Here is a 20428-nt window from a genome sequence, read left to right as displayed (position 1 = left end):
GTTCTTCGAAGATAGAATCAACACTCATATCGACGGTAATATGCTTTTGCGAATTGATTATAGTGCAGAACATCCTTGGGATCCCAAAACCATACCTGCAGAAGGTTGGCTATATATCAGGTTGCTAGATGCATGCAGACGGGGTAATATCGAGGTTCTTTCTCTGTGCTTCTCAGCTTTGATTTCTGAAAGATACAAATCAAAGTATTTGAAGGGCGCCAGAGACTTTTGGAACGGAGACTTCGTTTCAGTGTATCCCTGGGCACAGATCCGGGGTCATCTAATGCTTGAGGCTGCAGCCACCAGTCAAATAGCAGTTGTTGACTATTTGCTGGGCACCTCGGAGGCTCACACAGTTGGAAACTATACATCTGAGGAGCATGGAATTTCAGATGCCACAAAGCAAGTACCACTATCAAGTCACGTCCACGATGCCGTATTGGAGCCAGCCTTCAAAATATTTACAATTTCACATCGCAATGAAGTACTAAATGCCCTGGAGCGAGCAGCACTAGCAGGTCATACCAAAATTGTGAAAAAGCTCCAGCACGAAGGCTGGCAGGCCCCGGCTCTTTTGAGACACGCAGCTTTGAAGGGGAAAGAGCATTTGAACAGAGCTTCGAATGTAGGTGATTTCGAAGTGGCAGAAGCCTTGATGGAAGCCTTGAAAATGTCAGACGATATGATGGGCGCTAAGCTAGGGGCATTCGTTAGGGGAGCGTCGGTAGGTCGCTTGCCCTTCGTACAGATGTGTCAACATCATGGCTTGGATCCACTAAAATTGGATCTTCAAGGCCACTGCGCTTACATGCGCGCTATTAGGAATAGGCAGCATGAAATTGTCAGCCATTTTCTTTCGGTCCATTCCAGCCAGACTTCTAGTTGGGGAACCATCACCAACGGCGAAGGCCTGCCACTCAGCTTGGCCGCATCTGTAGGAGATATCCGTATTGCACAAATGCTTGTTGGGGAAGGGGCAGACACCTTCCGTGCACATCCTCCGAGCAATGCTGAGCAGCTGGTCTTTGTGGATGGAAAATCAGTTCATATGAGTCCTACTCCACTCTATGCTGCTTCAGCCAACGGGCACAAATATATGGTAAAATATTTATTGGAACAGGGTGCAGGGCCAGACATTGACAGTCCAAGCGGCTTGCTTTCACGATCAACTGGAGATCAAAATGATTCAGAGAATGATATTCATCGTCGACGATTGTTCTTTTCCGAAAAGCGTGCTTATGATATTCGGGCGATTAAATCAAAAATCGATGTCGCACATTTTCAAAGTCCTTTGGCCGGGGCTGCTGTGAATGGTCAAATTGAGGTTGTCAAAACTTTACTTCCAACACAACTAAATATCAATAAACAGGATTCGAAAGGAGTCTGTGCACTCTTCTTGGCTGCCACCATGGGCCACTCCGAAATAGTGAGAGAACTTCTCAATGCTGGAGCTGTTCTTAACAGTGACACAGCTCAGGTGGCTGGTCAAATACTGGGCTGCGCAAGCGACAATTCTAGAGCGGGAGCTTTGAAGCTTTTATTAGATCTAGGATGCTCTCCCAATTTCATCAGCGAAAGAGATGGATCGGCTCTCTCTTTCGCTGCTAGAGTTGGCGCAGTGGAAAACATCCGCATTCTGGTGGAGGCTGGCTCCGGAATTGAAAATAGAGATGCTAAGCAGCGGACCCCGCTCATATCATCTTGTGCACAAGGTCACGTAGCAGCTGCTGAGGCTTTGATCAATGCAGGTGCTGAAATGAACGCTGAAGATGCGGCTGGCTTCTCAGGACTGATGCATGCTTCGAGAGCAGGACATCTTGACGTTATGAAACTCCTGCTCAGCAAAGGGGTGAAAGCTGACTATCCTAACGCAACTTGCCATACGGCCTTATTTGGGGCCAGTGCTCGTTCGCGACTAGATGTTGTGAGACTTCTGTTATCTTATGGAGCTGACCCCAACTTCAAGTTGCATTCGACTTTTTTGGAAAACGAGGGAAAGACTCTTCCCTTTGGGACATCGCCATTAATGATAGCAGCATATAATGGAAACCAGTCTGTTGTCTCCGAACTTCTTCGAGGCGGAGCAGAATTAGAAGCAAGGGACGAGCTTGGACGAACCGCTGTTCTATGTGCGGCGGTTGCTGGCCGGGAGGCACCAGTGGCCACGCTTGTGGAGGCAGGAGCTTCCCTCAGGGCAGAAACATTTGAGGGACGGCGAATTTTGGAGCTCGCAACCGAGGCGAAATCATTTGCGACTCTCGAACTGTTACTACAAAGGCACGAAATAGCCTTATTGGAGAAACCGCCGTCGTTCCTCTTTACGAGCAGAACAAGTGGCAAGGCATTGCAGTTTGCGATGTATGATCTTGAGGAAGATGTATCTTCACGGGTAGTGGACATTTTATTCCGTCACTTTAAGAAGGCGAAAGAGTATCAAAGAAAACATCAGCAGGGTCGTAGAGGAGAGCTTAGGCAAATATGGGATCAGGGTCTGGAGACCGCACCCGAAGATGAAGAACCATACAAATTGATGGGTGAGGGCGAGAATACTAGACGGAAGTTGGAAAGACTCGAGAGTGCTTATCCTATCAAACAGGCATTAAAGGAGGCAGGCTTTTAAGGGGGCACTTTTTGGGAAAAAACAGAGCATGGCCGTGCCCCAGGTGGCCTAAAATGTGTCTAACGTGTAAGGTAAGATTATCATTTCCCCAGGCTCAAGGAGCAATTCCTAGTGAGATGAACAACCTAGTTACTGACAGCGACGCCTTGAAGCTCTTATTCGGTCACATCGCAGCCATGATTGACATTATCATCATGTTAACCACATTTGTACTTTGCAGGATCGTGCGTAGATATCGCAGGCCCCTACCCAAATGCTGGCTGACCAAGGGCAACAGGAGCTAGAGAAGACATTGAGATGTAACCCCAGACACACAACACAAATAAACACGAAGTACTACGGAAGGCGACGGACTAGAATTTTCCGGAGGGGATTTCAACAAAAGATAATGGCAGAACGGGCATGTACACTTGTACTTAGACGGAATTTAAAAGGAAGAAGTGGAAACATGAGCACCTTTCGCTTTACAGAATATGAATCCTATGTAAATACTCATCTTAATAGCAACGCGAAAAGGTATCTTACAAATAGAGCTATGCAGTCAAACCGCTAAACATATCTAACCTCCCCAAACAACCCCGCCCTGACCTGCACCAGCGCCGCCAACTCTAGCAAAAATTCCTGCAATACCAGGACATTTGTCAACACATGGCTCACAGTAACCAGCTTCTGCTCTTGTTCTTTCTCGCCCCCTTTGACACTAGAGTCATCCGTGTCTTGAACACTACCTTCTTTGCTACTTTCAGCATCCGAAACTCTTAGATCCGGGAATGGTATTGGGGAGAGTACTCCTTTGGGGGCTGGCAAGCTTACTTTCCTCGCCAGGATGCTTTGGTCTACTGCTGCGAAAGCGGCAGCTTGACTTGCAGGTACGCTAGGTTGTTGCGAGGCATCGCGTAAAGGACTAGGTGAGAAAGCGCGTGAACTGCTTCTTGGAGGGTTTTCAAGTCCCATAGGAAACTGCGCAGGAGGTACAGGATTTCTTGAGCTCGTTGGGGTAGCAAATCCATAGCCACCGTTGATTCCACTAGGACTGCGTTCTTGGCCACTGCGACGACCGCGGGGAGATTTGGAGCGAGAAGGCGTGCCGAATTCTGGGAAGATCCGTTGCGCGAGGGAGTCGAAGCCTGACTTTCTTGGGGGTGATGAGGAGCGAGATGATGATTCCAAACTGGAGCGGGGCGGAGGCTGGTGGATTGGAATTGGTGTTGCCGTAGCGGACGAGGTGGCTTGAAAAGCATCCCGCCGTTGTTGTAATAGCTCGTCGAAACGGGGTATATCGGAGCGGTAAGTCGATACTTGGTCGACTAGGGTGTTCAATTGGGTAAGGAAACTTGGTATCTGCGACTCGGCCCATTTTGGCGTTTTGCGCATCTTTTTCATCTCTCGCATCTGAGCCTTCTCTTCAACTTCGATGGGATCGCCAAGATTCATGAAGTAAGGATCCTCCGCTTCCTCATCTTCTTCGTAAATATACTTGGACTGGTCAGGAAGTAACCAGCCGTCTATGCGCATAAAACCACATGTAGCCAAGTCAACGACAACCCCAGTAAGAGATAGATTTGTTTCTACTGAATTCGTGAAGAAAGTTGCAAATATACTGATAAGTGTTTTTAGCATAGGGTCCTCAGGCCTCAGCGTATGGGAGCGAATGTCCCGAGGCGCGCCTGGGATTGTTGCTTGTGACCCAGGGAATTTCGAGCTTCCACCAATAGACTTTGGTGCAATTAGAGAAATCGAGCACAAGTGACTTTCCAATGCACTCATGCTATCCTTCACGTGGTTTTCGTAAGCTTCTTCAAAATTGTCCTCACCTCCAACACTTCCAGCGAGTGACAACAAAAAGTCCATTTCCTTATCGTGAGCCCCAATGGTCCGCTGTGGGTCCTCAGACAACACCTGAGTCGTCCACAAAAGCGTCGTTACAGCATACCGATGATGCCGCCTCAAGATGACCGAGATGAGTTGTAAGGTTACAGAGATGGTCTGCTGGCTTTCGGACTTTAGACTCGCTTGTATAAGATCAACAAGATTGAATAGGGCTGGAGTTGATGCGAGCTCGATCTGTGGGGCCATCATAGTTGCGAGATCCAGAGACTTCCGTTTCCTGGCCGCACTAACAGATGCTCGAGTTCCAGAGGGTGTAGTGGTTGTATCTGGAAGAGCGAGTAGGTAATGAAGGATCAGATGAATCATATCTGGATGATCTAAGGACTCAAGTATTCGGCGAAGGTACGTGAGAACAGCAACTGATGATCCTCCATCTACATCGGAGGACTCAAGAAGTGATGGGTACCTAGTGTTTGTTAATTTGGCATCACAGGCAAAAGGCTCGTTACTGCGGGAACTTACAATAATTGCTGGAGGAAGATCACTTGAAAGTGTTCTAGGAGGGTCTGCTTTACCTCAACGGATTTGCAGTGGTTCAAAACATCCTGCCAGAACACCATATGTGACAAGAATGTTTCCACGTGGCCTTGAAAATCGGGCGATGCAGAACTTACAATCTCGGTAGTCGTGATAGGATGTTGATAGTCGGAAAGTGCCAGAATCGGAGGCAATTGCCCAGGAGGAAAATCGATTACCAATTTCCGACTCAATTGACTGTATAATGCTCCCAGTCCTGTCGCCATGAGGGTCGCAAGATCGCTCTCAACTATCCACTGCTCCAGAGCCACAGAATTAGAAGCTGCTTCAATGATATACAGCAGTCCCGTCCTCGCAAAGTCTCCGATCCTTCCTTCGTGATGTATGTAATCTATCAAGAGATAGAACAGTGGGAAATCCTCCTTGTGCGTCTTCCCAGTAAACTTCTCATGTGCGTCGTCGCCACTATCCGAAGCATCATCACGTTGCCTGGCCGTGAACCAAGCAGGTAATATCTCGGGGTCCAGCCTTATTTTCGTAGTAATGTTGAACGACAACTCAACCACTTCAACCTCCGTATCAGAACCCAAACGAATGCTATTTGCCCCCGTAATCCGTACCAACAGGTTCATCAAACTACTCGAAAAGATATGGTTCTCCACGAAGTCTTCCTCCTCGCTGTCAATCAGAGTCGCGAAGAAGCCCACGCCTTCTCGAATTATCGCTTCGCTGGCGGAGGTTGTAGCAATCTTTCCTACGGAGATGTAGATTTGCTTCGAGGATGCAAAAGTAATGCATGGGTGCGGTAATGGTCGTCTTGATTCATCGGAGAGGATTGTGGTAAGCTCTTGGAGACTACTCCGAATGTTCTCAGCAGCTTCATAGTCTTTGGCCAGATTAGACGCCCCACGCCACGTTTGCTACATCAAAGTTACTACGGCACATCCGGAATATGGTGGGAAAAGAATGCAACGTACCAGCAGCTGGCTGTATTCCTTTTTGAAGCGTGCCAGACGCTTCTCTGGGTTATTGGCGGCCGCTTTGTTGCCCCCCGAGGCAAGGGAAGTGCCAGCTATCAGGCGCGACCACTGTAGCAATGGTCAGCAAGAAAGGCGCGAGATCTGAGGCTAGGATTCTCACAAAGTCCATGGCTGGATGGAAATCATCATCCTGTGATATTGCATTAATATAACCTCGAGGTTAAACGCGCTCGCGCTTATTTCCGCCATCAGCAGCACGGACCATGTATATCACGTGTTTGTTTATAATTAACCGCATTGAGACTTGCCCTCTCTATAAATCCACTATCATCTTTCTTGCTGTAATGCAGATCTATGCTAGGGTAAAGAGCCAGTTATATCCTTTCCACGCTAGAAGAATCCAGTTTCAGGCTTAAAAAAAAGCGAGTAGAATGTTGGGGTTATGCGACTGCTGTGCCTCCTAAGCCTCAATCCTTCACTAGCTTCAATGCTTCAATGCTTCATCTGCAAAACTTGGTATTACTTCCAGAGCCAATTCCCCTTGTTAATTCTTATACAATGCTGCAATTCATCAACGTTACCTACGTCTAATCTATTTCAAATTTGCTATGGCAGTAATAGATCCTCCACTCCCTTGGCAAGGCGCTCAAGCCACAGGGGACGCTCATGGTAAAAACAACAACCTTAATATCTCTTCGGAACACTAAAGTACTCCCCAGCTCCTAATGCACTCAGCAATAATTACAACCTCGTTAATCAAGGAGACATTGACGATGAGGTTGAACGGGAACTTCAGGAGAAGAAGCTTTTCCAACAGTCTGCCTCTGGGAAGTGGGTTTCGGATCCTCTGTGGAGCCTAGCAAGTGCTGGCTTTGCTTTTTCTGTAATCCTATGCATCGGTCTTGTCGTCGTGCTTTCCAGAATTACCCCGCCAGGCATGAGTTCGCCGGGTGAAAACAGCTATTATGATCAAAATAGTCTCTCAACCCATGATTGCTCTCGCATTCAAACTATTGGTGTAAGTTTTTTTTTCGGCGAGCCTGTGTCCCTTGGAGTTTTACGATACTTTTTTGTTGTGACGATACACTATGAGTTACGTTACTCTCAAATTTTTTGCTGTTGGTCGAATATTTAGCGGATTTCATCCTCAAACCCCTAGAACTGACGCCGCCTCTTTAGGCTAGTGAATACTTCACAAGCATGATACTTCAGTATTCTACGAACGATCAGACAAACCGAAACACGTCCCAATTTGAACAGACGTTTTCGATCGACATCAAATCACGTGCTTCCTTGACGTAAGTCTACCTGTGGCTTCCTCGAGAGCATACTGATTGTCGCTAGATTCACTCAGGTTAAAGTCATTGATGTGATGTGGAATTTATTCGCTGGTCAAGGTGTCAGATTCATCATGGCATATGTATGCACCTTGATTTTGTTCTATTCTTAAGTTCGTAACGGAGATATATGCGGGCTAACTTTATGATCTTCCAGGTAACTTATAGAGTGTAAGTCATAAGCTCTGACACACCGGCTATTTTGACAACAGCTAGATGCTCAAAAGCGCTCCTCTTATTGATGAAAAGATGGCGCGTATCTTACGGTTTCTATGTTTCAGTGGGCTTTCAAGGAACTTCACTTATGTCCATATTCCAAGCCGCGAAGGAGCTCCTGTTCCAGCCATCACGCCGAAGCCTTCGCGACTGGCTTATAGTCATTTGGGTGATTCTTGGAATGATATACACACTCTCGGTGCCATCATTACTCAGTGCAGCAACCGGCTACGGGGTTCCAACACAATCATGGTGGCGAATGCCAGACGATGTCAGCCTATAGTTCTTTTCTCCTACCCCCTCTTACGATTGTTCATTAAGGTGATACTAAATGTCTTTTTAGGTATTGGTGCCTGACTTGACGAACGCTACTCAAGCTTGCTGGTTTGTCGGCGATAGTTCCCGGGTAGGATTGTCAAACAACACTCTCATCTCTGGACCCCCATTTCAGCAGTATCTTGACACGCTTCACTCCTATACGGAGGGAGAAGTTCCGAATGAGTCTTGTGGAACCTTGAAAACCGAGTACCCAATATTTGATTCTTTTACCCATTGTAAGGATTCCGAAGTTCACTTTGTGACGCCCGCTAATATTAGAAGATTACTGCGACCAAATTAATTTAATCAATACCTTGGTAAAATCAGCACCATCATCAGATACCGAACACGGCGCCGGGGCATACAGAAATTCATCGACCACGATAACACTTAATAACACAAAGATCATCATTCCAGCGCCACCCCTTGACTTACTAGGCCATCAACCCACAGATTTCTACAACTCTTCTGACAGTCCAAGCCTCAAACAGTGTTACAGAAACCAAACGATAAATCTTTGGGACAACATCCCACCCATGCTCTGCGTCTCGGGGGCTGAAAACTACAGCTGGGGATTCTCTAAGAACCTTTCATACGGGATTCTCGTAGCGCAGGCAGTCTGGTGTTTTTCCACGTGGCTTGTATGGTTATACGTGACAAAGACCTGCCGTAAAATGCTGCGAGAGACGCCTGGGCCCTTCCAAGCTACACTTGCTTTGAGTGATGCGATGAGAGCTGATCTAGGGGAGAATGCGCGTACGTATTCGGAGAAGAAGCTTGCCGAGGAGTTGGGAAAACGACAGGGGATATCGCATTTACATGTACGAGATAGCTTTGGGGGTGGGCTGAGGAAGAGGTAGACTCTTAATAAGTATGTTGACAGATCATATGTCACACTCCTCAGGTCATGATAACTTTTGAATTTCATTTCACATTTCGCCAGTTACATCTTCGAAGCCAGCCCCATACGGAACGAAGGAGTAGAGCTACTATCCTAGACAACTCTAGTCCGATGATCGCGACTTACTCTTTATATTTATAATTACTTAAGAAGTCCAGCGAGGTTTTAAAAGCAGAAAGCGGTAGACAGGATAAGTCATGGAGAATAATCGCTTAAGGTAGCACTAGGCTCAGGGGAAAAGGGGGAAAGGGAAGGGGCAAGTTGAAATTAAGCGAAAGTCTACTAGTTCATTCACAAGAATATCTAATAATTTCAGCTATGCGGCTTATTATATTAGGCGCATGGAACGGGCAAAATGAAATTGGATACAGTCTCGTAGTCAAGCTCTCTACTCTAGTGGTTTAGACTAATAAAGGGACAACTTACAATTTGATGCGCGCAACGATTTTTAGAGCTACCAAGACATAACTACAGGTCAGAAGGCTCACTCTACACTACCCGAAGGGCTAGTACCATCTTTTTCATCCCCGTGATATCAGTCGAGCTTGCCCTAAACACGTTCTTAATCGACAGTTAGTTAGATCAAGGATAAACCGGTCTTTGAGAACGCGTTGTGCTTTTCTAAGCATGTATGCCGCTGCTAGCTCGTTATGTTACTAAGGAGGTGACAACGCATAATTCGCTACCAATGCTTTCCAAGACTTGCGTACAGACTGGCTATTAAGACCAGGGGTGAAAATAGGCAATAGGACTATCAACTGAAATCGGTTTCTGGTCCTTTCCAAGCAAGGTCACAATATCACTCGCTCTGTTGGAAGAACATGCTAGGTTCGTCGATAGGAGGCCGTTATTCAAGCAATGCGGGGCTGTAATCCCTGATGAGGCGGAGCTTGACTGTGACGAGAATGAGAGAACAATAGCGATGATGACACTTTTTGATGACGCTGGAAACATGAGAGGCGAATAAACAGCAAAACACAAAGAGACTTGAGGTCTGAAGAAGCTCGTGAAGAGCGGTTATACAGAACAGTAGCGCTGACTATATAAGCCGGGGGATGCACAACGCCACACTGTGGCTTACTCTATGCATGCCAAAACATCTTTGATCTCTTATAAATGTTTCGAAATCGAGGTTTTATGCCCTTACAATATTTCAGCAGTGAGGAGCTTGGCTAGGTTGAGTAGGGAAGCAAGTGGCATCAGAAAGATTGTCTCTAGCAGCCTCCTAGTCCCAATCTTACCAATGAGGTATCTCTAAAGTTCCAGGAATCCGGTCTCCGGCACTTCCACGTCTTTGTTGTTTCTATTTTTAAGATCTTGTGAACTTCTGGGAAATAAAGGAGGAATAAATGATGCACTTGCATATGTCATACTCCGTACAAAGATATATGACGTTTTCTGGCGCTTCTGCATCTAGGAGCTGACGCTTTCATTTCGCCACGCCTCAAATAAGAAAACGATATAGGCCAAAAAATCGTGTTTAACCAGAAAGAGGCAGCAGCATAAGAAGTCAAGAACCCTCTGTTCTAGTTAGCCTGTACGAACCCTGAACGGCACACCCGATGTTTAAAATCACGGCCGCCGCCTTATTATCCGTCCCGTATCCGCCTCATGCTAGATATACTCCGTAAAAGGCGGCACCCACTTTCAGTATCGTTCTCAGCCGGGGACGTGATGAATCGGTGCCGCTTTGCTCTTTCTTCTGACCACCGCGAGCCTGCCCTGAAAGCAAGGGATTGGATGATCTGACCCCCAAGTAGAAACCGGAACCCCGCAATTTCAGGAACTAAGTCCCTAAACAGCAGGTCCCGGCGGGCGATAAGCATATTTTAACTTTACGAGCATCCCCCATGTCCATGTCCTTACCACTGACCACTTCTCGGGTCGTGATGTCGTGATGCACCTTCTGCTTCTGGGAGCGGAGCTTTTGATTTATTTCATATAGGAAGGAACTTCGCAAGGGAAAGGCTACTCTGCTTGTATATATAAACTTTGTCCCCGAGGAATTGGGTAGTTGATCCAGGGAAGTGTACGTACCAAGTAGTGCAGTGTGGTTGTGAGTGTATTGTTTGTAAGTGAAGTGAAGTGAAGCTACCCCGCATCGAAAATGAGCTGCATTGTGTTGAAATTAAAGCAAATGGGGAGTCCTTTTGCTGACGAGATCTAGAATCAATCATTCTTACCAATTAATCCAGTATAAAGGCGGAATTGGGCTCAATTGAAGTATCAAGATGGTTGGCAAGATCAGTGCCTTGACCGCGCTTTTCGCGCTGGCAACCACATCGTTTGCGGGTAATTTTTTTCAAAATGCCGATGGGAGCTTTAAAAGTGCCATTGAGCGCAAATTAGAGGTATGTACTTGAGGCCTTCTCATATCTATAAATCTGGCTTCTTCCCATTGGTCATAGAGTGCTAATGGGTATCTAGAAAACAACTATAGCGCCCAATTCGCTTCAGGAACCATCCCCAGCGGACACCGACCCTTCTCTCCTCTACCCAGAATACACACTCGCTGTACCCATCGACCATTTCCACAACGATTCTCTTTATGAACCTCACAGCAACGGCACTTTTCCCTTACGCTACTGGTTCGATGCTACGTATTACAAGTCTGGTGGACCGGTCATTGTGCTGCAATCTGGTGAAACGGATGCTAGTGGCCGTCTACCTTTCCTACAAAAGGGACTCCTTCATAAATTGGCTGTATCGACACACGGAATTGGTGTTGTGCTTGAGCATAGATATTATGGCTCCAGTATCCCAACGCCTGATTTCTCTACCGAGAACCTGCGGTTCTTGACCACGGATCAGGCGCTTGCTGACCAGGCGTATTTTGCCCAGAACGTGGTGTACAAGGGCTTGGAGCACTTGAATCTGACGGCACCGAATGTGGCATATCTTGCATATGGAGGTTCTTATTCTGGAGCTTTTGTTGCGTTCCTGAGGAAGTTGTATCCGGATGTTTTCTGGGGTATGTTTCCAAAGCTCTCTCCTAAAAGAGAAACAAAACTGGAAAGAAAAACAGAAGACTAACAAGGGTCAAAAGGAGCCATTTCCTCCAGCGGAGTAACAGAAGCTATCTGGGACTACTGGACCTACTTCGAGCCTATCCGCACATACGCACAACCAGAGTGCGTATCCATTACGCAGAAGGTAACAAACGTAATAGACAACATCTTCCTCAGCAACAACAGCGCCGATATCTCTGAGCTCAAGAGCGCATTCGGAATGCCCAACGTAACGTACAACGACGACTTTGCATCTATAGTCGCGGCCGGCATAGACAGCTGGCAGGGCAAGAACTGGGACCCGGCGCTCAACGACCCCACATTCGACGAATACTGCGCCAACATCACCAGCAGCACGCTCCTCTTTCCCTCCACCGCATCCCTAAACGGCACCGCCAAAGACCTCATCACAAAGGGCGGCTGGGGTAATCAATCATCCACCCTCACCACCCCGCTCTTAAACTGGATTGGCTGGCTAAACACCAACTACGTGTCTGGGTGCACGTCCACAGACCAAGATTCCTGCTTCGGCACCCACGACCCCGCAAACTACGCAGATGATTCCATCGCTGCTACCTGGCGCGCCTGGCCCTACCAATACTGCACACAGTGGGGCTTCCTGCAAACCGGGTCCGGCGTACCCACCACCCAGCTGCCCCTCGTGTCGCGCACCAACAACATAGCCTACGAATCTATAATCTGCAACGAGGCCTTCGACATCTACACGCCGCCCGACGTGGATGCCATTAACAAGTACGGCGGATTCGGGATCTCGTATCCAAGACTGGCGATTGTGGATGGGGAGTGGGATCCGTGGAGGTCGAGCACGCCGCATGCGAGTCCGTTTAATAGCAGTGCGGTGAACCGTACTAGTACGGTGGAGGAGCCGTTTATCTTGATTGAGGCCGCGGTGCATCATTGGGATGAGAATGGTTTGTTTGAGAATCAGACGACGGCGGAGCTACCGCCAAAGCCGGTGAGAGATGTGCAAAAGGAGGAGATTGATTTCGTGGGGGCTTGGATGGATGAGTGGACGCATCAGCATCATTGGAGGAGGGGGTTGAAGTTAAGAAATAGTGCGTGAGAGAGATAGATTATGGGTGAAGAATGAAAAGCCAATGGCAGAAAATATGAATACCTGCTTGGCTATGATGTATGTTTTAACGATTTGTGGAAAACAAAACAAGATATAGTACTTCTGAAGAGCAGATGATGTTGAAGCTCTTAAATCTTTATTTGGTTTGCAATTGGAAAGGCTTCGGGTCTATGCACTTGCATTGTAAATCTCATCTGAACTCCTCTCGCTGTCTTATATATAGGTCCGTGTCTGCTAATATACCTACCATGCACTGTTACATACAATGCTGTTCATCCTAACTTTCATGCCATCGTAATCCCGGGCTCTAGAATGCGAAGACTTGGTCCTCCAACTTGCTGACTGGCTTGGCTTTCTTGAATCCTAGACCTTCAGAAGCCTTCTTCATAGCGCTGATCATAGGTGGTGGACCGCAAAGAAGGAGCTTGACATCATCTGCGGCCTTGGGAAGCCATTTCTATATCAAGTCAGCAAATAAACGACATGGGATAAGGCTTTGAGACATACCGTCATCATTTCAGGTGTAACAAATCCAACACCACCAGTCCATCCCTCCGGTGGGTTGTTCAAAACATAGTGAACCCTGAATCCCTTGTCCTCTTTCGCAAGCTGGTCTAAATCCTCCTGAAGTAGGATATCCTCTTTGTTAACATTTGCGAAAATAAGATCAATCTCTGTGGTATCACCGGCCTTGCGGCCCCTAATCACAGCCCGAATGATTTGCAGCATAGGCGTGATTCCAGTCCCACCCGCAATCATGCCGAAGTGACGGACCATATTCGGCTCATACACCATAGCGCCCTTTGGACCCCGCACTTTTATAGCTTGCCCAACGATGAGCGAGGCCATGTGCTTGGAGATGTTGCCGGTGGGGTAGGATTTTATGAGTAGGTCAAAGTACCCGGGCTGATGGTCGCCCGAGATCGGGGTGTAGGAGCGGACAATCTCTTTGGAGGTGCCGTCGGGTTGCGGGAGCGTGGCTGCAATTGAAATATGTTGACCTATTGGGAGGCCGAGGATCGCGGTTTGGGAGGGGAGTGCGAATCGGTAGCTTTGGCGGAGGTTAGCAAACTGTTCTCGGGAGAGTGAGAAGGGCGAGGCACTCACATTGCTACATTGTGGGAGATGATGGTCTTTTCCGTGAGCTCAAAGTCTTGGAATTCTGTAGGCTTGAGAACTTTTCGAACTCCTGAATAGTCTATTAGCTTTGATTTTGAGGTATATTATAGCTTGCCCATAAGGCAGATTAGATACTTACTGTTACTGAAGAGCTTGTAGCCTCCAAGCAGCAAAGCAAGAGCCACCGCATAAGGAACCCATTCCCGCTTGACAATCAAGCATCCAACAACAAGCAGACCCGAAGGAATGTAGACCCCGTCAACATATTTCTTGGATAATAGGTTGTTCGACATTGTGCGAGACAAACGGGGGCGACGGGCGAAATTGTTGAGCTCCGGGTGGAACGATGAGGGACAATGAAGTTTGGTGATGATATCCCAGCAACGACGAGACGAATCCAGGTTCAAATACCACTCTCTACCTGAGTGAGACTTTGACAATCAATTGACCATGAGGTGAAGAATCCAAATTGCGGGGCGGAATTTGTTGATGGTTTCCCTCGCCAGAAAGTTGGAGTTGCCAAAAATTGTCCTGAAGCGGCAATTGCTTCCCGACAAGCCGACTTTGTCCGGGGAATTACAGTACGTACTGTACCCGTGATTGATTAGATTAGATCTTTCTACCTCTACCTCATCCTCACTTCACCAATAACGAATAATCGAGTCTAATAAGCCTAATGAGAAGTGTCATGATAACTGCATAGTTGTACTGCACTGCATTTTTTGCATCGAGTTAATCCTAGCATTGGCCTGTACGATCGAGCCAAGTAGGTCACAGCCTCAGGTCACGGGAGTTATTCTTAAGATCAATGGCATATTGAAAAGCCTACGTTAATATTGTTTGGAGGAGTTTGTAAGCCTCTAAACAAAATGGCCACTCAAGAAGAACTTGAGCAACATGATAAGGAGAAGCTGGATAAGCAACCTCCTCCATTCCCTCTGACTGAAAGGGACAAATGGCTCCTTTCTATCTCCGATGATGAGTTCACACCTCATTCCTGGGACAATCTGAAGCAAATCATAGGTGAGCAAGAGATGGCTGGCGTCTCTTCTATTTCTCCTTTTCTTTGCTTTGCTTGCATGCCAGATCTCAAGTTGAGGCTGAGCATGTGACTAGTGTTTCCTCCTAATATGATTTGGATAACTACTTTTCAATTGAACAATTTATAACAATGTCCAAGAAACGAACACGCTCGAAGAACTCCTCCGCAAGCCTTCGTCCCTTCGCCGCTACCTCTCCTGGTCGCAAACCATAAAAACACAATACGGCAGCACGACCGCCTACCTAATCCAGCACCGTCTCCCCTGGGGTCCTCCTCCCTTCACCTACACGTCCCCCATCCCCTTCCGTTGCCACTCAGACTATAAGATCCTGCTGAACGATTGGCCGTACGGTGTTGAGGACGATATTACGCATATTGTGGTCTGGAGCAAGACGCCGATTGCAACCAATGAGGCCGGTGATGTGACGGAGGAGAGTAGGGGTGTTATTGAGGGGTTTGTGGGGAGTGTTTTTGCGGAGAGGGTGGGGAGGGAGAAGGGGAGCGTGGTTTGGTTTAAGAATTGGGCGCAGTTGCAGAGTGTGAGGGCGTTGGAGCATATTCATGTTTTAGTGAGGAATGCTACGAAAGAGGATTTAGAGTTTTGGACTGGGGAGAAGGTATAGAGAGAGAGAGACTTAGACTTGAAGGGTTGAAATGCCTTCCCATAAGCTGCAGCGCTGTTTCTGGAGCCAGACATAACTGCCAAACCAACATATCCTCAGAAACTTCTATATCCGTCTATTTTGTTTCAGCTTCAACAAGTCCAGTAACACCTCACGCAGCCCTTCTCTGCCTCCTATTCCCCTGCCCAGAAGCCATCTGCTCCTCTGACGCCTGCCCTTGTCCCCCCTGTCCACCACCCATCATTCCCCTCGCCATCCCCAGTAACCCCCACCCCTTCCACACCCCAAAGACCGGCACCACCCCCCACACCAGCCATCCCCAATTCCCAAAAACTACCACTGCCACCAAACTCGCCCACGTAACCCAAATTACATCAAACATATACTCCGTCAGTCCCTCCGCAGCCAAATCTTCTCCAGCACTCTTCAGCGCTTTGGTAGTGGCGTCGTACTTTGGACGTCCACTTGTCTCGAGGATGAATTCCGCGATTAAGGAGGGGAGGGAGAGAATTATGTAAGTGAGGAAGGAACGCCGGCGGATGAGGAGGGAGAAGAGGATGAAAGCGGCGTTGAGGGTTAGGGCGGTGATGTGAAGCGTGTTGAGAGCTGAGATGTTGGCTTTCGCGCGGTCTTTTTTGGCTTTTTGTGCCATTATATTGGTGGTATGGGAAAAGAGGTCTTTGAAGAGTGATTTGGTATGGTACGATATGTCCAAACTGAGCGAGGTGAAGAGGTCGTGTGTCCTTAATGAATCCGGAGTTGCAGTATAGTAGTTGACTAAGGCGCGCGCACTGAAATGAATGATAGCGCTCAATATCAGGTGATATAATTGATTATCTTATTGTTCTCCGGTTGAATTGTGAGTTGGAGGTGGAGAGTATTTATCCCAAGTTGTCAATATCTGTGAATATCAATGTAGAATTGACGAGGCTGAAAAGATCTATCAAGCGCCTAGAGCTGATTGTTGCCACGCCAAAGGCAACACCCGTCCGCCAATGGATGATCCGACACTACTGTACCCGCCGCTTGCAGACCATAACATCGCGAACCCTAATCCAATATGGACAAGGAACATTGTTGATCGAGAGCCGCAACACCAACCTCCTCACTTCTCACTATTAGACTATCTTTGCTTCTGACTGCATTGGCGTGTACTCGGGTGGTATTGTATCGGTTGCGGTGGAGAACATATTCACTTCTTTCTTGCTCTCGTTATACCTCCATCTTCAAGGCGGCAAGACGTGCAGTTGTTATTTCTCCCAGCTCTAGATATCACGTCTCACCCGCGAATGCCTCTTCACCACAGATCCCGCCACTTGAATGTAATGTCGCCAAAAGGGCAATAGCGACTTTGCACGAGACCAGCCAGGCCGAAAACATATTTGAGAGAAAGTATCGCACCAGCGAAAGCTTGTCCAAGCAGCCTAGACAAAGGAATCCGTCCTCGAGACCCCAACGACACGTCAACCGCCGACCCAAAAGTCGTCGGCTACATGGCTAGGCCAACCTAACGACACTTAATACGAGAATCGATCATCGCATTTCTTCGCACGTTGCTATCATGGCGCCCGCTCCAGATAGCGTCAAAGCCCAGTTACGGCAGCTCATTTACTACCACATCGATAACAACCTCCTCACCAACGCCCTCTTTTTCGCCGAGCGACTTCTAGCCTACAGTCATCGAGAACCGGAGTCTGCGTATCTTGTGGCCCTCTGTCACCTTCGATTGGGAGACGAGGCTTCGGCTTATGAGTACAGCAAGTCTCATGGACACCGAGGAACGCATTTGGGATGTGCTTATGTCTTCGCACAGGCATGCTTGGCCCTTGACAGACATAAAGATGGAATAGTGGCGTTGGAGAAAAGCAGAGGGCAGTGGGGAGGAAAGAATAGTTTTGGTAAACATACACAAACCACACGGCAACCGTACCCCGATGCCGCGGCGATAACCTGTTTACTGGGGAAGCTTTACTTTGCATACGAGAATAAACAGAAGGCTATCAGCTGCTTCGAGGAAGCTCTCAAGCTCAATCCTTTTATGTGGGACGCCTTCACGATCCTTTGCGATATGGGCACGCATGTGCGGGTACCGAATATCTTCAAAATGAGTCCGGAAATGGAGGCCGTGCTTAGGGTTAATACACATGAGCAAGCGGAATCACAAAGTCAGACGAAGGATAGCACACTTTCGAATGGGCAAGATCATGACCGGAACCGGACTGGAGCACGCCCTGTGCCTGTGGCAGTGGCGAGCGATAGTGGTGACCCGTTCAATAATGTACCTTCGAAAGGTTTTGGGGGAGGGCTCTTTGGTACCCTTGGGATGTCGCAGAAGTTGAATGAGAGTAACCCAAGTTTAACGAACTTGCCTGCAGCAGGGGGAGGAGGTATCGGCCCTGAAGCCATGGAAACACCAACAGGACCTAGTGCATCGATAGACATAACGGTAGTGCCTAATAGAAGAGATCCCGGTGTGGTCTCTGCTTATTCGACAGAGCCACCACAAGCACCTGCGAGGAAAACGCGAACAATACCAGGTCTTGGCATGGACTTCAGCATGGACGCCCCGCCAAAAATGAGTAGTCGAGGAATTACTTTGAAGCGTACGCAGAAACCTACAGATCCAGCAGAAGAGTCTGCGGCCACGCAGTTCCTGAGGCATACAAACTTATCAGCTGCCGGTGTGGAGAGGAAACGGACCGTCTCGGGTCAAGTTGTGCCTCGCCAAATGTCAGAGGACCCCGGGGCACCTCAGCGGAGAAGCGTCAGATTATTCAATCAGATACGTCCCACAAGCAGCAAATCCGCAAGCAATTCAAGTAACGTTCCAACTGTCGGAGCTGCGCCAGGCAGAGAGTTGAAAAAAGCACGGCCGCCGATATCAAGGATTATGCGACCAAATTCAAGTACCTCCACCGTTGGAAGACAGGTTAGCGGGAACAGAAAACCTGTGGAAGAGCCGATGGATATAGATCAGAAGGAGACAGCTCCACGATCTTGGGCACATCCTGTCACCAGCATACCGACGTCAAAATCGTCAGATTCTAATCCAATGAAGAATGAAGAGTCAGTCAAGGTCCTGCTTGACTTGTTCAAAGCTATCGGCAGCGGTTATTCCGCCTTGTCTCAGTATAAATGCCAAGATGCATTACACATCTATAAAACTCTGCCCAAGACACAGCAAGATACTCCTTGGGTTATGGCACAGATAGGCAGAGCCTATTATGAACAAGCAGCTTACACAGATGCTGAAGAATGTTACAAGAAGATTCGAATTATGGCCCCTACGCGATTTGCAGATATGGAAATATACTCAACCATTCTGTGGCATCTGAAGCGCGAAACAGACCTCGCATTCCTTGCTCATGAGCTTGTTGATTCATCTTGGCAATCTCCTCAAGCCTGGTGTGCCCTTGGCAACTCCTGGTCACTTGCACGTGACCACGAGCAAGCGCTTCGCTGTTTCAAGCGTGCCACCCAGCTCGATCCGAAATTTGCCTATGCGTTCACCCTCCAGGGGCACGAGCATGTTGCAAACGAGGAATACGACAAAGCTTTAGTATCCTATCGCCACGGTATGGCGGCCGACAAACGTCATTACAATGCATGGTATGGGGTTGGTCGCGTGTATGAGAAGCTTGGGAATTATGACAAGGCTTCCTTGCACTTCTCGTCTGCTTCGGTAATTAACCCTACAAACGCGGTCTTGATTTGCTGTATTGGAACTGTACTCGAGAAGCAGAAACAACCACATAAAGCATTGGAATACTTCACCCGGGCGACAGAAGTGGCGCCACAGTCGAAGTTGACGAGATTCAAGAAAGCTCGTGCCCTGATGTCGCTAGGACGATTACATGAAGCCCTGAAGGAGTTGATGTATCTGAAGGATATTGCGCCAGATGAGGCTATGGTGCATTTCCTTCTCGGAAGGCTCTACAAGAGTTTAAGAGAGAAGGGAGCAGCCGTACGCCACTTCACCATTGCGCTGAACTTGGACCCAAAGGTAGGCAAATATTCAATCGCGATCTTCATGAAATCACTAACACATCCCAGGCTAGTCAGAACATCAAGGAGGCAATCGAGAGCTTAGAAGATGAGGACGATGATGATGAAACAAGTATGATGGCATGAGGTCCTCTCCTCACATTGCCATCGTTTAAGGGTTCAGCGAGAGGAGCAGTCTGTATGATACAGCCAGCATATTTAATACCCCCTCACGCTCTTCACATACTTATGATTCCCGGCGCGGCATGGCATGATAATACGATACGAAATATTTTGCATTGGGACGGAGTTTTTCGGAGCCAGGTTCACAATGCTTCCGGTCATAGCGTTGGAGCGGCTGTGTACATATGGATGGGTTTTCCGTGGGTTACGGAAGCTACAGCGTGCATGGGAAGGGTTTTGATCATAGAGAGATGATGATGAGGACACGCGCATTTGGTAATACGAATGACAAAAATTTGAATATTTAATTCATTTTTGTTCCCTCTTGCTGCTCGTGAGGAACATTTCTAATGATTTTGTTTGTCTTATTATTTTGCTAGCAAGCGCTTGAAACCTTAAGCCTGTGATTTAAACCTCTCTCACAACGGAGTCAATTCCCAGAGAGTACTCTTGTTCCGTCTCCTCAATTTCATACTTCTACTTCAGTCATTGTTGTCTTTCTTTGAAGCATTGTGTGCGCATGCTTGCTTGTAATGGTTTAAAATAGCGAGGTACCTTGCAATTAACAGCTTCTTTTGTTACTTGGACACTTCTTTCCAAAAGCAGACTCCCAATCCGGAGCCTCGACTTCTAT

At 47.7% G+C, this 20428-nt stretch overlaps 6 protein-coding genes across 6 annotated transcripts; 3 read left to right on the top strand and 3 right to left on the bottom strand.

Moving 5' to 3' along the window:
* Positions 1-3169: 3169 nt before the first annotated feature.
* Positions 3170-6136, bottom strand: LHYA1_G001109 (UPF0518 protein; the record flags this gene model as incomplete). Its single annotated transcript, XM_031146095.1, has 4 exons — positions 3170-4916; positions 4973-5907; positions 5965-6075; positions 6128-6136. The coding sequence occupies 4 exons, from the start codon at positions 6134-6136 to the stop codon at positions 3170-3172; spliced, it is 2802 nt and encodes a 933-aa protein (XP_031008886.1).
* Positions 6137-10970: 4834 nt separating this feature from the next.
* Positions 10971-12831, top strand: LHYA1_G001108 (putative extracellular serine carboxypeptidase; the record flags this gene model as incomplete). Its single annotated transcript, XM_031146094.1, has 3 exons — positions 10971-11090; positions 11167-11710; positions 11786-12831. The coding sequence occupies 3 exons, from the start codon at positions 10971-10973 to the stop codon at positions 12829-12831; spliced, it is 1710 nt and encodes a 569-aa protein (XP_031008885.1).
* Positions 12832-13150: 319 nt separating this feature from the next.
* CBR1 (NADH-cytochrome b5 reductase) lies at positions 13151-14255 on the bottom strand (the record flags this gene model as incomplete). The annotated part of the gene is made up of 4 exons (XM_031146093.1): positions 13151-13300; positions 13351-13894; positions 13951-14041; positions 14102-14255. 4 exons carry the CDS (start codon positions 14253-14255, stop codon positions 13151-13153), a joined length of 939 nt encoding a protein of 312 aa, XP_031008878.1.
* A 576-nt stretch (positions 14256-14831) lies between these two features.
* GIG1_1 (N-acetylglucosamine-induced protein) lies at positions 14832-15627 on the top strand (the record flags this gene model as incomplete). Its single annotated transcript, XM_031146092.1, has 2 exons — positions 14832-14985; positions 15143-15627. The coding sequence occupies 2 exons, from the start codon at positions 14832-14834 to the stop codon at positions 15625-15627; spliced, it is 639 nt and encodes a 212-aa protein (XP_031008877.1).
* Positions 15628-15778: 151 nt separating this feature from the next.
* mug69 (SRP-independent targeting protein 2-like protein) lies at positions 15779-16279 on the bottom strand (the record flags this gene model as incomplete). The annotated part of the gene is made up of 1 exon (XM_031146091.1): positions 15779-16279. The coding sequence occupies one exon, from the start codon at positions 16277-16279 to the stop codon at positions 15779-15781; it is 501 nt and encodes a 166-aa protein (XP_031008880.1).
* A 909-nt stretch (positions 16280-17188) lies between these two features.
* Positions 17189-19758, top strand: bimA (the record flags this gene model as incomplete). Its single annotated transcript, XM_031146090.1, has 2 exons — positions 17189-19630; positions 19681-19758. 2 exons carry the CDS (start codon positions 17189-17191, stop codon positions 19756-19758), a joined length of 2520 nt encoding a protein of 839 aa, XP_031008879.1.
* Positions 19759-20428: the final 670 nt, after the last annotated feature.

The sequence above is a fragment of the Lachnellula hyalina genome (assembly GCF_007821495.1).
Source record: "Lachnellula hyalina strain CBS 185.66 chromosome Unknown contig00010, whole genome shotgun sequence".
Classification (NCBI taxonomy): domain Eukaryota; kingdom Fungi; phylum Ascomycota; class Leotiomycetes; order Helotiales; family Lachnaceae; genus Lachnellula; species Lachnellula hyalina.
Note: the sequence above shows the minus strand (reverse complement) of the source record. Positions and strands in the feature narration are given on the sequence as shown.